The sequence below is a fragment of the Papio anubis genome, chromosome 12, assembly GCF_008728515.1.
Source record: "Papio anubis isolate 15944 chromosome 12, Panubis1.0, whole genome shotgun sequence".
NCBI classification, from domain to species: domain Eukaryota; kingdom Metazoa; phylum Chordata; class Mammalia; order Primates; family Cercopithecidae; genus Papio; species Papio anubis.
This window is the reverse complement of record NC_044987.1, coordinates 10792211-10811290: the sequence shown is the minus strand read 5'-3', so window position 1 is coordinate 10811290 and position 19080 is coordinate 10792211. Positions and strand designations below refer to the sequence as shown.

Here is a 19080-nt window from a genome sequence, read left to right as displayed (position 1 = left end):
TAGGTTTCTTCGTCCTTGTCCTACCTTAATTGAAACGATGTTTCTCCATTATACAATATATGTTATATTTTTTAAGAAAGTAGACATTGATCCCTATCTCATCAATTTAAAAAAACAAATTAGGTGTTGAATTTTGTTAAATGATTTTTTGGTGTCTATGGAGAAGAATGTGTAATTTCAACTTAGATCTATTAAGATGATGAATTATATTAATGGATTTCCTGATATTCTGTAATTCTTCCATTCTTGTAATAAACCTCACTTGGTTATACATATTATTTTTAAATGTTCAATGAACTTCGGTTTTGGTACTTTTGCCCTGGTGGGTAGAGTGAGGTAAATTTTTAGGGATGAACAATCAATATCAGATTTTAAATCAATGTTATGTTCATTCCAACACGGAAATATGGAAATGTTCTTTCATTTCCAATGCTCAGTAACAGTTTGCAGCATTGGACTTACTAGCTCTTAGAGTTGTGGTAGAACTCCTTTGCAAAATCCTCTGTGCCTATGCTTTTATGCATTGTAGCTCATTGGCAACTTTTCCCCATTTCTTTTATGGAAAATTATGTGTTTAAACTCTCTATCTATAGGGGTCATTTTTTATTTAAAAATTTCAATTTTTTATCTTAGTTCTGTTAGTTTCTGTTTTATACCTACATAATTTAGCTTACCTATTTTTCTTCTGAGTTTTAAAAAAATAAACTGTTTAATAGACTTTGGCAATATGTTTTCTAAAATCATGTTCATTTAGGTATAATTTACAAATAATAAAGTCCACCCTTTAAAAGTGTACAGATAGATGAGATTTTGATAAGTGTGTGCATTTATGTAACCACTATAATGTTTAACACATAGAACATGTCTGTCATCCCAAGACATTTCTTCATGCTCTTTGGTGGTCAGCCTCTTCTCCCACCCCTACCTTCCGGGAAACATTGACCTGATTTCTGTTTTTATAGGTTTGCCTTTTCTAGAATGTGATATAAATTGAAATCATGCAAAATATAGACATTTTGATCATCCACTTTGACTTAGCAAAATACGTACTTTCCAGATGCATTCACTTTGTTGGGTATATGGGTAGTACATTCCTTTTTATTACTGAATGGAATTTCATTGGATGATTATTACCACAATTTGTTTATTATTCTCCTTCAAGTGGAAATTTTGGCTTTTCCAATTTTTGACTATCTAGAATCAAGGTGTTATAAATATTAGCATGTAGGTCTTTGTATGGGCATTTGTTTTCATTTTACCTGGGTAAATACCTAAAAATAAGATTGTATAGTATGTGTATTTGTAGCTTTACAAGAAAGTGTTAAACTGTTTTCCAAAGTGGCTGTACCATTTGGTATTCTCTACAGCAATGTTTGAGTTTTCCCCTTGCTTCGTATCCTCATCAGCACTCAATATTGTTAGCCATTTCAATTTCAGCTATTCTCATAGATTTGAGAGTTGATTTGTGGTATCTCACATTTTGGTTTTGATTTGTATTTTCGTTATGGCTGATGTCATAAAAAATGTTTTTACGTGCAAATTCATCATCTTACATACATTTTCTGGTAAAGTGTGTGTTAAAATGTTTTGCTTAATTTTTGAAATATTTGTTATTTTATTGTCGTAACCTGGACCTTTTCTTTGTTCAAAGTGTTTTTATATCTGAAATTATTTGTTTAATTAAAAAAATTTATGTTGGTTGTGTGTTATAGTTTTTCTCTGCTTTATTGGCTATTGCTAACATGTATGCGTGTATGTGTATGCATGTATGTGTACATTCTATCATTTGCTCAGAATTTTTTATTTTCATTTTCTGTTTTGAAAATTATAGTATCTTTTTATGGATGCTATATTTTGTCTTTTTATGGATGTTAAATTTATTTATTTATTTATTTGCAACAATAGAGGCAACCCAATGAAGGAGGTGGAAGAGGAATTTGTGTGGTTCTTCAAATTCTCAGTTCAACAGGACAAGGGTCCTATTGAAACATGATTCAGACACTTTGTTTTTTTCTATCACATTCCAGACTCCATGTGACTCATTAAACTTCCTAGGTCCCTACCTTTTCTCTAGCAAAGCACCTTTTTGGAACTCTGGTCCTTTGAACTTTACCAGTAACTTCCTCTTGTTTTTCCAGTAGCCAGTACTCAGACCTGTCATATCTCAGACATCCTGTTAGTATTGCATACTCAGAAATGGCTCCTTACTTGCTGATGGGGAACCCTAGCTGCTGTCATCTGTGTTTTACAAAGATGATTGGTTATTGAGGGGGCAACGCTAGCAACAAGAGGCAAAGTGCTATACCATTGGTGTACTAAGTTACAGTAAGCTACAAAAAGTAACAGAAACAGGCCGGGCGCGGTGGCTCAAGCCTGTAATCCCAGCACTTTGGGAGGCCGAGACGGGTGGATCACGAGGTCAGGAGATCGAGACCATCCTGGCTAACACGGTGAAACCCTGTCTCTACTAAAAAAATACAAAAAACTAGCCGGGCGAGGTGGCGGGCGCCTGTAGTCCCAGCTACTCGGGAGGCTGAGGCAGGAGAATGGCGTGAACCTGGGAGGCGGAGCTTGCAGTGAGCTGAGATCTGGCCACTGCACTCCAGCCTGGGCGACAGAGCGAGACTCTGTCTCAAAAAAAAAAAAAAAAAAAAGTAACAGAAACATTGTAGAATGTGATATAAATTGAAATCATGCAAAATATAGACATTTTGATAATCTACTTTGACTTGGCAAAATATGTACTTTTAGCAAAATACGTACTTAGCAAAATACGTATTGCCAAACTTTATTCAGTAATATATAAATGTAACCAGTCAGTGACCGTACATCCACTGGAGTCTATAGAATACACTCTAGACCTAACACTAGGCTTCCCAGGATTGGTGAAGAGAAAACTGAAGGCAAACATTTTTACAAAAAGAGTTTATAATCCACTTCAGCAATCACAGTCTTGGATTCAGCATTCTGCCTTATTTGATGTACTTCTTCCTATTGCCCATATTGAGTCCTTTCAATTTCTGCTCAGAGTGATCTAAGAACTCAAAACTGAATGATACAGTTTTCTCTTGCCAGGACAGCAATAAATGTAGCTTTGTTTTAGACTTATTTGATGTCCTTTTTTTGTTTCTTTCTGACAAGATCTCAGCAGCGTTCAGCTCTCACAGCAGTAGGCTGATTAATAAGGAGAATTCTTCGTGACCTCCAAAAGAATTATTCACACTTTCGTCCCTCTAGAGAGCTGTTTGTTGTGTTTCTGCCTTAGAGACAGCAGATGGCTGCATAAGGAGTGGATGTGTGATATACACATATTTGACAAAGAACTAGTATCCAGGATATATGGCGAATTGCTATAAATAAATATGAGAAAGGCTGCTCAAGAGAAAAATGGATAAAACACATGAACAAGACATGTCACAAAAAGAGTATCCAAATGTTCAATATCCAAATGCTCATCCTTATATATCATAAACAAATGGAAGATAGTGCAGAAATGCTGAGCAGGTTAGTGGGAAATGGACTCAAGATGAAGAATTATGAAAAAAGACTCATGCCTGTAATCCCAGCACTTTGGGAGGCCGAGGTGGGCAGATCACGAGGTCAAGAGATCAAGACCATCCTGGCCAACATGGTGAAACCCCGTCTCTACTAAAAATACAAAAATTAGCTGGGTGTGGTGGCATGTGCCTGTAGTCCCAGCTACTCTGGAGGCTGAGGCAGGAGAATCGCTTGAATCCAGGAGGTGGAAGTTGCAGTGAGCCGAGATCACACCACTGAACTCCAGCCTGGTGACAGAGTGAGACTCTGTCTCAATAAAAAAAGAAAAGAAAAAAAAAAAAAAGAAAGACTTGATTTATGTTTCATAGCAATTTTAAGAGCTTTGGAAATATAGTTTTCCATAAGATACATCTATAAACAGTTTTAGTGAATGTAAAATATTTCCATACCTATCTTATGTCTGTTCTTTTCAGATAAAATTGAACTCAGATAAAATTCTTTTTAAGAAATATGCTTAGTATCTCATTGTATCAGTGTAGAATTAATTCTTCGTGATAGGTAAATGATCAGAGAAACATTAAAGAGAAACCTTTTTAAAAGTATGTGTGGATCAATGTAAAGAGTGTTAAAAAGTAGTTTTAAAAGGGCTTGCATTCTAGTTTCCATTCTGCCACTAACTAGCAATTTTTGTTAATGGAAAAGTAACTGTATTCTTTGAGCTTTAACTTAAAATGACATGGTTTTATCTGATCTTTCTGGCTCTCTCTAGCTGTAGCTTTGTATGCTATCATTATTTGAAGTCATATGGGACATTACGTCTCTACTGAAAGGAGAATAATACAGTCTGTGTCTTAATTCAGGGTTTAGGGTTTGCATGGCTGAAATCAGGCCAGAGACTAGGCTAGTACTCTCTTTTCTGCTAATACAGGATACCATCTATGTTTTTTAATATTGGAGAAAGAAATCTAATCCTTTATTCTACCATGCTTAATGAGGTCACATTTTTGAATAGAGACAGGACTTCAGTAAATATACTACTTACCACTGAATGTCTTCTTTCTTTTCTTCTGTTTCACACTGCGCATATTTTCTGAAATTATTTTTCACATGATTTTAACATGTTTTGCTTGTAGGTGTATTTTTCCTATATCATGAACTCTTCAAAGGCATTTTTCCCCCATAGTTGTATCCCTAGTGCCTGAAACAGCACCTATCATGCATTAGACAAGATTCACTGAGCAGATAAATTTTCACTGCTGTAACACTCACTAGATATCCTACTATCCATCTTTCTCAGCCCCCTAAATGCAATAGATGGGTATACTTATGAGTTAATTGAAGCAGTGTCTCAAATGTCTGACCTATGGTGTTAGAAAAATGGGAAGGAAGGCTTCACTGTTTACATTCTTCATCCTTACTCTGAGAAATAGGATCTAGTATTTAAATAGTCACTAGAGCAATTTATGTTCTAATTTGATGTCTCCACTCCTCAGTTATTAATATAAATGCTTTCTTTTAGCTATTTTGTCTTCTTTCTCATATCTCCACATATTTAGTGTGATTTCCTACTTTTATTTTGTTTTCTTGAGGGTTGAGATACTCTGGGTTTTCTTTCCCAGGTTATCCTTCCAGATGAAATGTAGATGAGAACTCAAAGGTGGTAAATCATCTGTAACCACAGCCTTGCATTACAATGAAGTTTGATTCCCTTCTACCTCTCTAAGTGAAGGAGCTGAAGACAGAGTTCCTAAGAAGGCAATTTTTTTAAATTTATGATGAGTTAGCAACAGACAAAGATAAGAAAATATCTTTATTGAAAAAGGTGAGGCGAGGCCAAAATTGTGAGAAATTGAAAGGACTTAGAATTATTATTGAAAACAAAAGAAAAAAGGAAGAATAGACAACAGCAATATGCAAAAATATTTAGGAAAAAATCCATAAATTATACCATTCTACCACAGCAACTAATTTCCTTTGGCGTATTATTTTCCAGGTTCTGTTTATATGCACACATGTTCTACATGGTTTCAATCAAAACATTCTTATTATATGTAACTAGTAGTGTGAACAGTTAGAAACAGACTTTAAAATTATAATTTTAATAAATGCATACACTGTCTATTGTATCAATATACAAAAGTATGTGATAACAAAGCTGGGTGTAGATGTGTGCACCCGTAGTCCTAGTAACTTGGGAGAAGGAGGTGGGAGGGTGAGACAAGAAGATGACTTGAGCCCAGGAGGTTGAAGCTTTAGTATGCTATAATCACACCTGTGAATAGCCACTACACTTCAGTATGGGCAACCTAGTGAGACCTTGTTTCTAAAAAAGAAAAATTGTGTCAAAACATTTTCCAGTAGTGTGTAGGTGTTTTTCATAGATTGTACTGACACCTACCTTGAAAAATGGGATGGAGTTAGAGGAAGTAGGTGGTTCACATATCTGATCCCCTCACCACTCCCTCCTTCAGAAGCTACCCAGCAAACACTATTAATAGCAGCAAACATATATGAAACCCTTTATGTTTTGGAAAATACTTCTGTATCTATTTCTTACTTGATCCTTAAAAGAATGTGCAACATTCAAATAGAGGATCTGTTGGTAGTATTATATATCTAGCTTATCAATATTGAAACCTTTGTGAAAACAGGCACAAAATCAGTGGAACAGAGTAGAGAACTCAGAAATTAATCCACGTATGTACAGCTAACTGATTTTTAACAAAGGCACCAAAAACATACATTGGAAAAAGGACACTTTCTTCAATTAACAATGCTGAGAAAGCTGAATATTCATATGCAGAAGAATGAAATGAGATATATTCTTACCATATATACAAATAAACTCAAGATGGATTAAAGACTTCCATGTTAGACCTCAAACTACAAAACTACTAGAAGAAAACATAGGAAAAGTGCTTTAGGACATTGGTCTGGGCAAAGGTTTTATGGGTAAGACTTCAAAAGCACAGGAAACAAAAATAAAAATAGATAAATGGGGCTATATTAAACTGAAAAGCTTCTGCACAGCACTAGAAGCAGTCAGCAGAGTGAAGCAATAACCTGTAAAGTGGGAAAAATATTTGCAAACTATTCATCTGACAAGAGACTCAACAACAAAAAGTTAAATAACCTCATTAAAAAGTGGGCAATGGAACTGAACAGACATTTCTCAAAAGAAGACATATTAATGGCCAACAAACATAAAAAATGCTCAAGATTTATGAGAATCATCCGGATAATACAAATTAAAACCACAATGAAATATTGCTTCATCCCAGTTAGAATGGCTATTAAAACAAAGACAAGAAATAACAAATGCTAGTGAGGATGCAGAGAAAAGGGAACTCTTATACACGGTTGGTAGAAATGTGAATTAGTACAGCCATTGTGGATAACAGTATGGAGGTTCCTTGATAAACTACAAACAGAACTACCATGTGATCCAACAATCTCACTACCGGGTATATATCCAAAGGAAAAGAGATAAGTATGTCAAAGAGGGATCTAAACTTCAATGTTTATTGTAGCACTATTCATAATCAAGATACAGAATCAATCTACGTGTCCATCAATAGGTGGATAAATAAGAAAATGTGATATCTATGTGTATATATATATGTGTGTGTGTGTACACACACAGTACACATGCACGCACACACCCACACGGAATACTATTCAGCCATAAAAAGAATAAAATCCTGTCATCCACAATAACTTGGATGTGTCTGGAGAATGTTATGTTAGGCAAAGTAAGTCAGGCACAGAAAGATAAATAGCACATGTTTTCACTCGCGTGTTGGAACTAAAGACTTATTTTGAGCCCGTGGAAGTAGAGTAGAATTATGGGTATTAGAGGCTGGGAAGAGTAAGGGGAAGGGGAGGATGGAGGGAGGTCCGTCCATGGATACGAAATTATAGCTGGATAGAAGGCATGATTCTAGTGTTCTGTAGTATGGTAGGGTGAATACGGTTGCATGTAATTTAGTGTATATTTGCAGAAAGCTAGAAGAGAGAACTGTGAATGTTCACAACACAAAGAATGATAAATGTTTGAGGCAACAGATATACTAATTACTCTGATTTGAGCATTATACATTGTATAGACATATAGAAATATCACTCTGTACCCCATAAATTATTTCATGCCAACTAAAAATAAAAAGGAAAAAAAAGTAAGAAAACCTTGACTTAGAGAGGTGAGATAACTTGTGAAAAGACCACATGCTACTAGTTAATAGCAGAAATGGATCTTAATAAGTTTGGAAAATGAGAAGCCTGTGTGTGCATTCATTTTCTCTCTCCCTCTGACTCTCTCTGTGTATCTGCTCCATCCAGATATTTAGTTATTAGATGAGTAGGGTCCACAAGAGAAAAGTACAACATGAATCATAAATCATGTCGGCCTTATGACAGATAATTGGGAAAAGTCCAGGGATGATTTTTAAAAACTGGAATCCACTTGGGACTGTATATACATGTGCAAATGTTGTTCCACCTGTAGGGATCTTCAAAAGTAGAAACTATAATATTGTAGCATTAATGATTACAGGATTCACTTGAAAATAATTGAACATAGTCCCAACTGGGGCAATTAAAACTTTTTATAAACAACATAAGCTCTGGAGACCAAGAAGGAAAGTGGAATGATTACTAATCTAAATAAGCCAATGTCACTTAGCAGCCGGATTAGGTAGCTACGATCCAAACAATAATTACAAGATCAGGAAAGTCTCATAATAAACTTTTGTCTATCAGGATTGGGATTTCATGAGCAAATCGTTTATTTGATTGTTTCCTGGGACTGTCACCTGGGTACTTGTTTTCTTTTACAGTCATGCATGGCCTAATAACATTTTGGTCAATGATGGAATACATCTATGACAGTGGTTCCATAAGATTATAATACTGTATTTTTACCATATCTTTTCTATGTTCAGATATATTTAGGCACATAAATACTTGCTATTGTGTTATAATTGCCTGAAGTACTCAGTACAGTAACATGCTGTACAGGTTTGCAGTTCGGGAGCAATAGAGTATACCATATAGCCTGGGTGTGTAGTAGGTTTTACCATCTAGGTTTGGGTAAATACATTCTATGATGTCCACACAGCCACAAAATTGCCTAAATACTCGTTTCTCAGAATGTATCACCATTATTAAGCAATGCATGGCTGTATTTTAAAGTGAAAGCATGTGTCTACCTGCCTCTACTCCACCAGAAATACTCTTTGGCTTGGAGTTGAGAGGCCGTATGCTGGCAGCCCTCACTATCTGAGGCCTTGTTAGTCTGATTCATGGCCAAGAAATGTGTTTCCAAGGCAGTACTATCTCCTGCTCTGTGTAGCTGAAACAGCTGTTCCTGACATCTTTCTGAAGGGAAAGGCACAAAAGGGACACTGTGATACCTGGGGGAACATATATAAGAATGTGAAGTTTCTCATCCACTTGTTGGGCCTTAGTGAAGCTAATGCTTGTGTTAATGAGTGAACAATATCTGTGCAGTATGATTATGGTATATGACCATACTACCACTCAGATAGTTTTTCATGGCACTTGGAGTCCCTATTCTTTTCTTCATCAGGATACCTTCCCAAGGTGTAGGCATATGTCATTAGGACAGGATTCCTTGGTGTGCAGAAGTGGACGATGGCATTTTGCTGCACTACAGGATTTCTTGACTACATAAATCTCTGGAATGCTTATTCAAATTGAAGATTCCTATTCCCAACCACATACTTGCAGAATCAGAGCTTTGGGGGCTGGGAGGAGGAGCTCTTTTTGTTTTTTTTTTTTTTTTACCAGGTGCTCTGCATGACTGTTTTTAGCACACTAACATTTAAGAATCTTTTCCAGAGATAGCACAGATAGCCTGCCACCTAACGATGTTGGGACATGTTGCGGTACTTCGTTTTTGGAGATGTTCCTTATATTTTTAGACTCTTTATACAGTGGTCAGGTTCTTTGAGGAAGGAATCCACAAGCTCGGGAATTCTGAATCTAGGGATCTTTTGGCTTCTGGGGCTTCTCTTCAAGAATCATTCATATATGTATGCAAACTTTTGAGTTTTATGCATTATTTTTGGAGATAAGAATGACAGAAAGATTTGGAGATATTTCGCTAGCAAGGTGTGCTAGCTTTGTTCTCAGATGGAGCCTTTGCCCCAAATCTGTGTTTCCTTTTCGAATTTCATAGTGTGTGCAAAGTCACCTAGAAGGACAATAAAACTCCTCTTTATGCATCTCCAAATATAAGTAGCCAACTTCCTGTTTGCTTTTCTCTTGGGGCAGCAAGGCATGGACTCTTGGGTGAAGGACTCCTAGATTTGCTTCTTGGGTCTGCCGTTTATTAGCTGTGCTGCCTTGAGCAAATATAATGGTCACTCTGGACTCTGGTAGTCTCACCAGTGAAGTGGAACTAAATGATTACCTAATTGAGTGGTTACTGCCACTCATGGGATCATGTTTATAAAATGCCTGGATCAGTACTCAACAAATATCAGTTTCTTTTGCCATTTCTTCCTCTCTCTGTGTGTGTGTGTTTGCATAAGTGGGCCTGTAGACAGGTGAGCAGGTCAGACATACATAGACATGTCAGGTGATAGAGTGAAGGCCATCTTTAAGATCCCATTTTCATCAAAACCAGGATTTCTTGAAAAATTCAAAAGGAGAGAAAGCAGGAACTTGATTTGCTGAGTTTGACCTGGTAAAAGAAGCCATATTCACCCTTAGGAAGGTGAGAACAGTATGGAGGCTTTCACTGAGATCTGACTGGGCCATGTTTCTTTGCGTTTTCATGGTACTTGAGGGAAGTCGAAACAAATTTAATTTTCGTATACATCTCTGGAAAATATTGCTACGCCATTAGCATTTCTTGGATAAAACCTCCAGCAATGTACAGTGCAGGAGACCAAAAGCAAGGCGTCTTTGCTCCACCTACCCTTGGCTCCATTTGGACTAAGGCAGCAGTGACTGGCAGAGAGCGGCAAAGGCCAAGGTTGCCTGGTGGAGGCAGCTGTGCACTGCTGGGTAGGGTGGAGCAGAGTTTCTTCCCAGTGGGCAGGAGGTTGATTTCTAGGACTTACCATGGTGATAGTGAGAGTGGTAGGAGGAGGCTAATGGTCCTGTGGTTCTTCCCAAACCTAGACACCCTTACTGAGTACTCAGAAGGCCCTAGCTAAAGGGTTAAAAACCAAAAATAAACAAAAGCCCAGACAGCAATAACAACAAGAACAACAAAACAACCTCTCTAGATTCCTAGCTTTATACTAGCCCACCTGACTTTATACTTTTCTCGTTTCTGATCAAAAACTTCCTGTACACATTGGGAGGAATCTCTAACATAACTCTAAAGAGATTGCTATAGCTGAGTTAATTTTGACGTACCCACATTAACAAAGAAGACTAGCAGATAATCTGAACATTTCTCTTTGCCTTTGGATTATATTTCTTCATTTGCTGTTTAGATATTTTTTTGTAATCAGATACACTCCATGTAATATTTGTGTGTCAAATCACTAATTTTTCTGTTCCAAAATAAACTATTTGCATAGTGTGGCAGTAATACACACACACTCTCTCACACACACATGATCTTAACAGGGATTTACTTCACTAAACATTATTCATAATATGTGTAATTCACAGGCTGGTAATGGGCATCTTGACTACAGCTGAAGTTTTGTGTTTTAAGTATTTGACTCCAGTAGGCCTGTATGTAATAAGCTTACTAGGACAAGTGTAAATAGAGTTGATTATTATCTATAATATTTGATTTTAGGAATAAGCAAGAATATTGTATGTTAAGTATCTGCTCTTCTAATCTCATAAGCTTCCTCATTCATGACTGATTTCCCCTGGTTAAGAATTGATCTCATTTTGTTACTGATCTAGTAAGTGAAAATGCTCTCCTGTAAGTTAGCCTATTTTAATCAGCTTTTCAGATCATGATCTAGACAGGAGAGAACAAAGTGTTCTGATTGAACTAGATGCTGGCTAGGAATGAGGATGATGCTGAAAAAAATAAATTCTACTCTACGCCGGTCATTGTGATAGGCCCTAATGAATGAGAAATTGTCCCTTGTCTCATCGAGGGGGACAATTTCCAAAGAGCAGGGAAGACAGGCACAAATACATGTATGGTGGAACAGTGTTAAAGCAGAGGTCAGTACACTGGGAGAATAGTTAAGGGAATAGGAATGGTATCAAAGGCACTTTTCCCAAGAAAATAAATTGACATTAAAACATGTTTTAATAGCCATCCAATATGAATACGGGAAGGACCATGTTTTATTTATCCTGGCTCTATCTCCAGAAATTTAGTGTCTTTGACATGGTAGACACTGTTGACTATGAGATAATCTGAAGTGGTGTTATAGTTTTTCCCAAAGCCGGATCTGAATATAGCTATTTGCTCCTGAAAATTTGGAGGGTTTAAGTGCATGTCTTATTTTAACAGAGCCACAAAAAGCGCATCCAGGGATCACCAGGCACATTCTTCCAGATGTCCTGGAAAACCATTAGAACTGACTGGAGGGCTGGACTCAGAGTCATTCCCCTGACTCTGCTTCCATCATTAGCAGACACTAGAAACACTGAATCCACTGCTTTCATCCAAGAAACACTTCAGCTTTCCCCAATGTTCTTCGCATATTCCTTACGTTTTCTACTTCTCAGTTCCTTTGCTTATGCCTTTATTTATATCTTGGATATTCTTTCATATCCTCTCAGCTTAAATGGATCCTCCCCACCTTTGAAGGCATATTTTACAATCTACTTTTCCATGAAGATTGTCCTTATTGCTGTAAATAGTAGTGATCCGTTCCATCTCTGACCTCAAAGTCTACCTACTGCTTATTATACCAAGCACTGTCTATGATGCCTCATTTGTTCAACATTTTAAAATGCAAGCCATGTGTTAGACCATGTATCTTTCCCCACTGAACGGCAAGGGGCATTCGCATGACTCATCCATGTTAGATTCCCAAAATGATAGGCCAGCTCATGGATAGTTCTTACAAATACATAGGCTGCCGTACCTCAGGAGACAAGAAACCCTTGGGACTACTGGTCTTTATATTTCTTGACACAAAATACCTGAACTGAGAATAAAAATCATAGCTTCTTGTTAGCTGTTGTTGCTCAGACACTTAAAGAAGAAGGTATAATCAATCCATCTCTGAAGTGATGAGGTTAGGAGAAAGAAGAGATACTAACCTAGAGTTTACAGAAGGAAAAAGGTGAGCTTCAGAATTATATGTTCATATTATAAAGATATCAAAATGTGTTCTAAAATCAATTCCCAATTGTCTCCATGGGTTCTAGAACTTCTGCATGTTTGAGGCCACTGAGTCACAGAAGTACAAGGAAGAGGCCATGGGCATCCATCTCAGACTCATTTATGCATTGTCCACTCACCTTATCTAAGCATCTTGTGTCTAATATAGGAACTAATCTGTGAAATCACCTGCTTTAAAAATATATTTACAATTATATTTATATGGACCTCATAATATATAAAGTACATTCACAGTTATTGTCTCATTTAATTTGCATAACAATCCTTTGAAATATTTATTATTTTTTACAGACTAAAATATGAAGTTCAGAGAGATTTTATGAGTCAAAAGTTGCACTGTCTTAGAAATAAAAATGATACTACATCTTATAACTCGGAATTCAGTGGTCTTTCTGTTACCTCTGTACTAATGGTTTCTTTCTTTAAAAGGGGACAATTCAGATTTGAAAGATTTAGGGAAAAAATCACATTCTAGACTTTTGTTGTCCAGTAATATAGCCACTAGCCATAGGTGGCTACTGAGCATTTGAAATCTGGCCAGGTATAAAATACACTATGAATTTCAAAGATTTGTACAATAAAAGAACATAAAATATCTCATTATTTTTAAAATATGAATTACATGTTGAAATGATAACATTTTGCATGTACAGCTGGCCTGTGTGCCTGTGGGTTCCACATCTGTGGATTCAACCAACTGCAGATGGAAGATTTTTTTTTTTTTAAATTTATTTATTATTATTATACTTTAAGTTGTAGGGTACATGTGCATAACGTGCAGGTTTGTTACATATGTATACTTGTGCCATGTTGGTGTGCTGCACCCATCAACTCGTCATTTACATCAGGTATAACTCCCAATGCAATCCCTCCCCCCTCCCCGCTCCCCATGATAGGCCCCGGTGTGTGATGTTCCCCTTCCTGAGTCCAAGTGATCTCATTGTTCAGTTCCCACCTATGAGTGAGAACATGCGGTGTTTGGTTTTCTGTTCCTGTGATAGTTTGCTAAGAATGATGGTTTCCAGCTGCATCCATGTCCCTACAAAGGACACAAACTCATCCTTTTTTATGGCTGCATAGTATTCCATGGTGTATATGTGCCACATTTTCTTAATCCAATCTGTCACTGATGGGGAAGATTTTTTTTTAATGGGTGGTTATATCTGTACTGAATATGTGCAGACATTTTTCTTGCAATTTTCCCCCAAAAAATATACTAAAAGAAATATTAACATAGCATTTACATTGTATTAGGTATTGTAAGTAATCTAGAGATGATTTAAAATATACAAAAGGATGTTCTTAGATTATATAAAAATATTACACCATTTCAAATCAGGGACTTGAGCATGCAGGGATTTTGGTATCTGAGGGGCTCCTGGAACCAATCTCCCTTGGATATCAAGGTATGATTGAGCTGAGTTAAATAAAACATACTAGTAAAATGTATTTTTTCTTTTTATTTTGACTTTTTACAAAGTGAACTTCTAGGATATTTTAAATTGCCCATGTGTCTGCATGTATGTCTATTGGGCAATGCTCGTCTAGCATTTACCTTTGCAAAATACTTTCAATAGTCATAGTTTTAATAATACTGTGAGATGCATTGAAATGTTTAAAAACACTTTTCTTATGCTTTTAAATTGCTAAAAACTACCTGGGTCCTGAATGAGGTCTGAATCAATGTAGTAGATTATTTTGGTCAGAAATACAACCTCATAAATTTGTATCCCTAGGCTAATAGAGTTTACTGTTTATCGGTTGGTTAAATAAAGCAGATGCTAGTTATCATTGCTTATTTTGTGTGGACTAAGATGGAATGTGTATAATATTTCTTTCTACAAACACAAAAACAGAATGCAATTTGTTGCAATAAGCTATTTGACATGCACATTACACTGCCATGGAATCTCTGAGTTTTCAAATAGGTGGCAAAATACTGAAATGTAAAATTGTACAGTTTCTATTCTTCATCTCAGAAGACTTTCCTTGAGAAGATGTCTTCAAAGATGGGCTTTACATAATCAGCTAATGCTTTCTGGCACAAAATGAATCAGAGAGAAAAGTTTAGAGAATGAAACAAGAAAGAAGAATGATGACTTCAGCTCTAGGAGAAAATAACCGAAAATAGTGCCTCTCAAATGTTAATGCGCTCACAAATCCTGTGAGAATCCCACTAAAATGTAGATCCTTACTCAGCAGGTGTGAGGTAGGGCCTGAGACTGTGCATTTCTAAAAAAATCTGAGTGATGCTGCCACTACTGGTTCATAGACCACACTGCGCAGCAAGAACCTAAAGCACAGAAATGTTTTAGAAAGTGAGAACATAGGAAAAAGAAACCTAACAGGCTTGAGAATATGGAAGAAGAGTGCAGAACACTAGAAGAAAACAAGGAACATGAGCAGAATAAGACATTTTACTTGGAGAGGGAGCCCAGCAGGAATTACGGGGCACGCAGGAGAATTACATATGAGTTAAGAGTGGTCAGTGTGTTTGTAACACTCAGGACAGATTTAAAAACATGCTTAAAAAAACCCATGATATTAAAGACAAAAAACTGAGCATATAGGTTTTTTGAACATTACTTTGATAAGCCTCTGTGACTAGACTACACTCATGGATGCTAATTGGGAAGGAGTAATGGGAAAGGAAGACTCCAGTGTATTTCTGTAGCAGGCAAAGGGCAATTGGACACTCACTTTTGCACATGACCCTCCAGCTCCATCATTTAGGATGAGAAAGAGCAGATACAAAAGGCACAGGTTCGGTAGAATGGGGAAGCTTGCTCAGAGAATAGCTGTTCTGTGACCAGGCAGCTCATTTGTTTTAAACTGTGAGAAGTATTTGGGAAATAAGGAGTCACTTACATCCTGGGAACTCAAGCTGCCTAAGGAAGTGGGCTTGTCCTATTATAGCAGTAATATATTGGAAACAAGAAGACATGAACAGCCTATTACATAGCCAGGTAGCTGGGCAGAATGACAAAATGCAAACCTAGACATTTGAGCCAGATTCGATGTAATCTTGGGGCAAATATGAGAGTCTGGAGAGGGCTCTGTGAGAAGCCCAACACTAAATAAAGGGTCAGCTTTTTCAGAGAAAAGGCCATGATTGACCCCAGAATAGATGATTCCACGATGTGTGCTATGTGGGAGCCTCCAAATGGCAACACAAACATCTGGGTTGTTTGCATTGCCAGTAGTGGCAGCACTAGTGTGTTATATTGGACTCCATGGCCTTGGCGAGAGACGTAGCCTTAGCCCAGAGGAAGGCCAGAGATCCAGAAGGTAGAAATAGGTTTGGGAAGTTTGCCATTCTACCATCATCCAGCTTTTTACTCAAGTATAAGAACAAACTTCCCACCTGGAAATCAATGTATGATTAGATTAAAAATAGAACAAACACACAAATGAAAATATAGTTTTCTAAAATACATTCTGAGCCATGCTCGTGCTATAAAATGTTTTTAAAAAGCGTGCAGTTGGCCTATCATCAAGTAAGTTTGATAAATAATGTATTTATATAGTCCTTCAGGAGGACTGAGACATCCTCCTGAATTAAATAGTTAAACAAAACCAGTTTAATTATTTAATTCAGGATGTCTGAAATCATATGATCCTTAGATACTTATTTAAAGTAACACCTTTTAACATCTCCCTGAATGATTCTTTTGCTGAACACCCTTGGAAACCTTGATGTAGAAAATTATAATTCACCTTAATAGTAGATACCTTCTTTATAGGAAATCCTGGAGGAAGAGTCAGCCGTTGGCAAATGTGTCATTAGCAAAAGTGTTCTCATAGTCCTCAGCCTCTTGTTTATGCATCTACTTAACTAATTTGCTTGAAGAAACTGTGGAGTCCTAATTAGGGAAAGGGAGTCAGGCTGGTGGGAGCAGGCAAAAGCAAAAGAGAGAAAGCAGAGGAGCTACAAGTCTGCTTTTCTTCATGGCCCAGGACACACAGCTCTCCTGCAAAAATAACTCAGTCTTCTTGCACCCAACTATCACCAGACACCTGCAAATCAGCTCCCTGCAACCTTGGTGTTATCAGTACTGCACAAAGCCCTCCTCAACAAACAGCATAAACACCACCCTATAAAATTTTCAGCAAGCCTTTGTTTCCTTGCAGTCAGCTTCCGCTGACTAGCTCATCGTCTCCCTGGCAACGTATTTTCCTACTTTCTCTAATAAGTCTGTCTTCCTTTACCCACAACTGTCTTGCTAAATTATTTTACCCCTGCGCCAGCGGCTGATGTTTCTCCACAACAGAAATGCCCTGGTTTTAAGCATTAGTCTTGTCTCTAACTCTGGAGTTAAAGGTTCTGTCCTTTGCTAAGAGAATTTGTTCCACTGGAGGGTATGGAAAAGTGTGTTTGTGGTTTCTAAAATCTATGGGTAGGTAGATGTTTACTGACTCTATTTCATCTGAGTGCTCACTTTTTGGTCTTCATAACACAAAGTCAGTGTTTTCATAGATAGAAATATCTGTGCTGTGAGGTGTATTAGAGGCAAGCTGGGTTCTACCTGTCTAATTAGACTTTTTCTCTCTCATCTCCACAGATTTCTCAGAGAAGAATGGGTATAAAAAACCATTCCATAGTGACTGAGTTTCTGCTTTCAGGATTAACTGAACAGCCAGAGCTTCAGCTGCCCCTCTTCGGCCTCTTCTTAGGAATTTATACAATTACTGTGGTGGGAAACCTCGGCATGATCTCAATAATTAGGCTGAATCATCAACTTCATATCCCCATGTACTATTTCCTGAGTAGTTTGTCCTTTTTAGATGTCTGCTATTCTTCTGTCATTACCCCTAAAATGCTATCAGGGTTTTTATGCAGAGACAGATCCATCTCTTATTCTGGATGCATGACTCAGCTGTTTTTTTTCTGTGTTTGTGTTATTTCTGAATGCTACATGCTGGCAGCCATGGCCTATGATCGCTACGTGGCCATCTGCAGTCCACTGCTCTACAAGGTCATCATGTCCCCTAGTGTCTGTTCTCTGCTGGTGGCTGCTGTCTTCTCAGTAGGTTTCACTGATGCTGTGATCCATGGAGGTTGTATACTCAGATTGTCCTTCTGTGGATCAAACATCATTAAACATTATTTCTGTGACATTGTCCCTCTTATTAAACTCTCCTGCTCTAGCACTTATATTGATGAGCTTTTGATTTTTGTCATTGGTGGATTTAACATGGTGGCCACAAGCCTAGCAATCATCATTTCATATGCTTTTATCCTCACCAGCATCCTGCGCATCCACTCTAAAAAGGGCAGGTGCAAAGCCTTTAGTACCTGTAGCTCCCACCTGACAGCTGTTCTTATATTTTATGGGTCTCTGATGTCCATGTATCTCAAACCTGCTTTTAGCAGCTCACTCACCCAGGAGAAAGTATCCTCAGTATTTTATACCACTGTGATTCCCATGTTGAATCCTCTGATATATAGTCTGAGAAACAAGGAAGTGAAAAATGCCCTGACGAAACTTTTAAGGAGAAAAATACCTTTATCTCCATGACAAATATGCTCTTTATTAAGATCTATTTATGTATTCATAATCATGATTAGATGTATATGTTTATACCTTGACTCTTTAAAAGTAATTTGAGGGCCAGGCGCAGTGACTTACGTCTGTAATTCCGGCACTTTGGGAGGCTGAGGTGGGTGGATCATGAGGTCTGGTGTTCAAGACCAGCCTGGCCAAGATGGTGAAACCCCATCACTACTAAAAATACAAAAAAATTAGCTGGGCATGGTGGCAGGCACCTGTAATCCCACCTACTTGGGAGACTGAGGCAGGAGAATCGCTTAAACTCAGGAGGTGGAGGTCGCAGTGAGCCGAGATTGCACCATTGCACTCTAGCCTGGGTGACAAGAGCAAAACTCTGTCTCAACAAGAAGAAAAAATGTAATTTGAAATCAGATGAAATTACTTATATTTAGATTAGTAAATATATGCACAGATAATTACATTAATAAAATGTAAAACAACATATATGAAAGTGAAAAGTAAAAAATATTTTCAATTTAAAGTTAATACCATTGCTGTAATTGAACAACAATTTTTACCTTTAGTTTCCTGAATCCAAGCCCAAAAGGAAATCATCATCATGCTGTACTGCATAGTCGTATCAGAAGATAAACCACACCTAATTTCAAAACAAATTGAGCAATGTGATGGAAATTATGACAACAATTTTATAATAACTGTGGGAGAATTTTTCTTGATTGTTTCTTGTGAAGGGCTTATTGAAAGCCAATATTGTCTTAAAGTGTAATT

General features: G+C 37.3%; 2 protein-coding genes across 4 annotated transcripts in view; both read left to right on the top strand.

Moving 5' to 3' along the window:
- LOC100998573 (olfactory receptor 4D5) overlaps positions 1 to 19080 on the top strand; it is a 126473-nt gene that overhangs the window by 75408 nt on the left and 31985 nt on the right. The gene's annotated exons all lie outside the window — the stretch shown is intronic.
- On the top strand, positions 14124 to 18479 carry LOC110740351 (olfactory receptor 8D4). The gene has a single exon (XM_021926673.2). It carries the CDS (start codon positions 17377 to 17379, stop codon positions 18316 to 18318), a length of 942 nt encoding a protein of 313 aa, XP_021782365.1. The 5' UTR covers positions 14124 to 17376; the 3' UTR covers positions 18319 to 18479.

Bases quoted from the DNA above. Each gene is read 5' to 3' on its own strand.
- LOC110740351 (XM_021926673.2), top strand. From the start codon at position 17,377: ATGGGTATAAAAAACCATTCCATAGTGACTGAGTTTCTGCTTTCAGGA.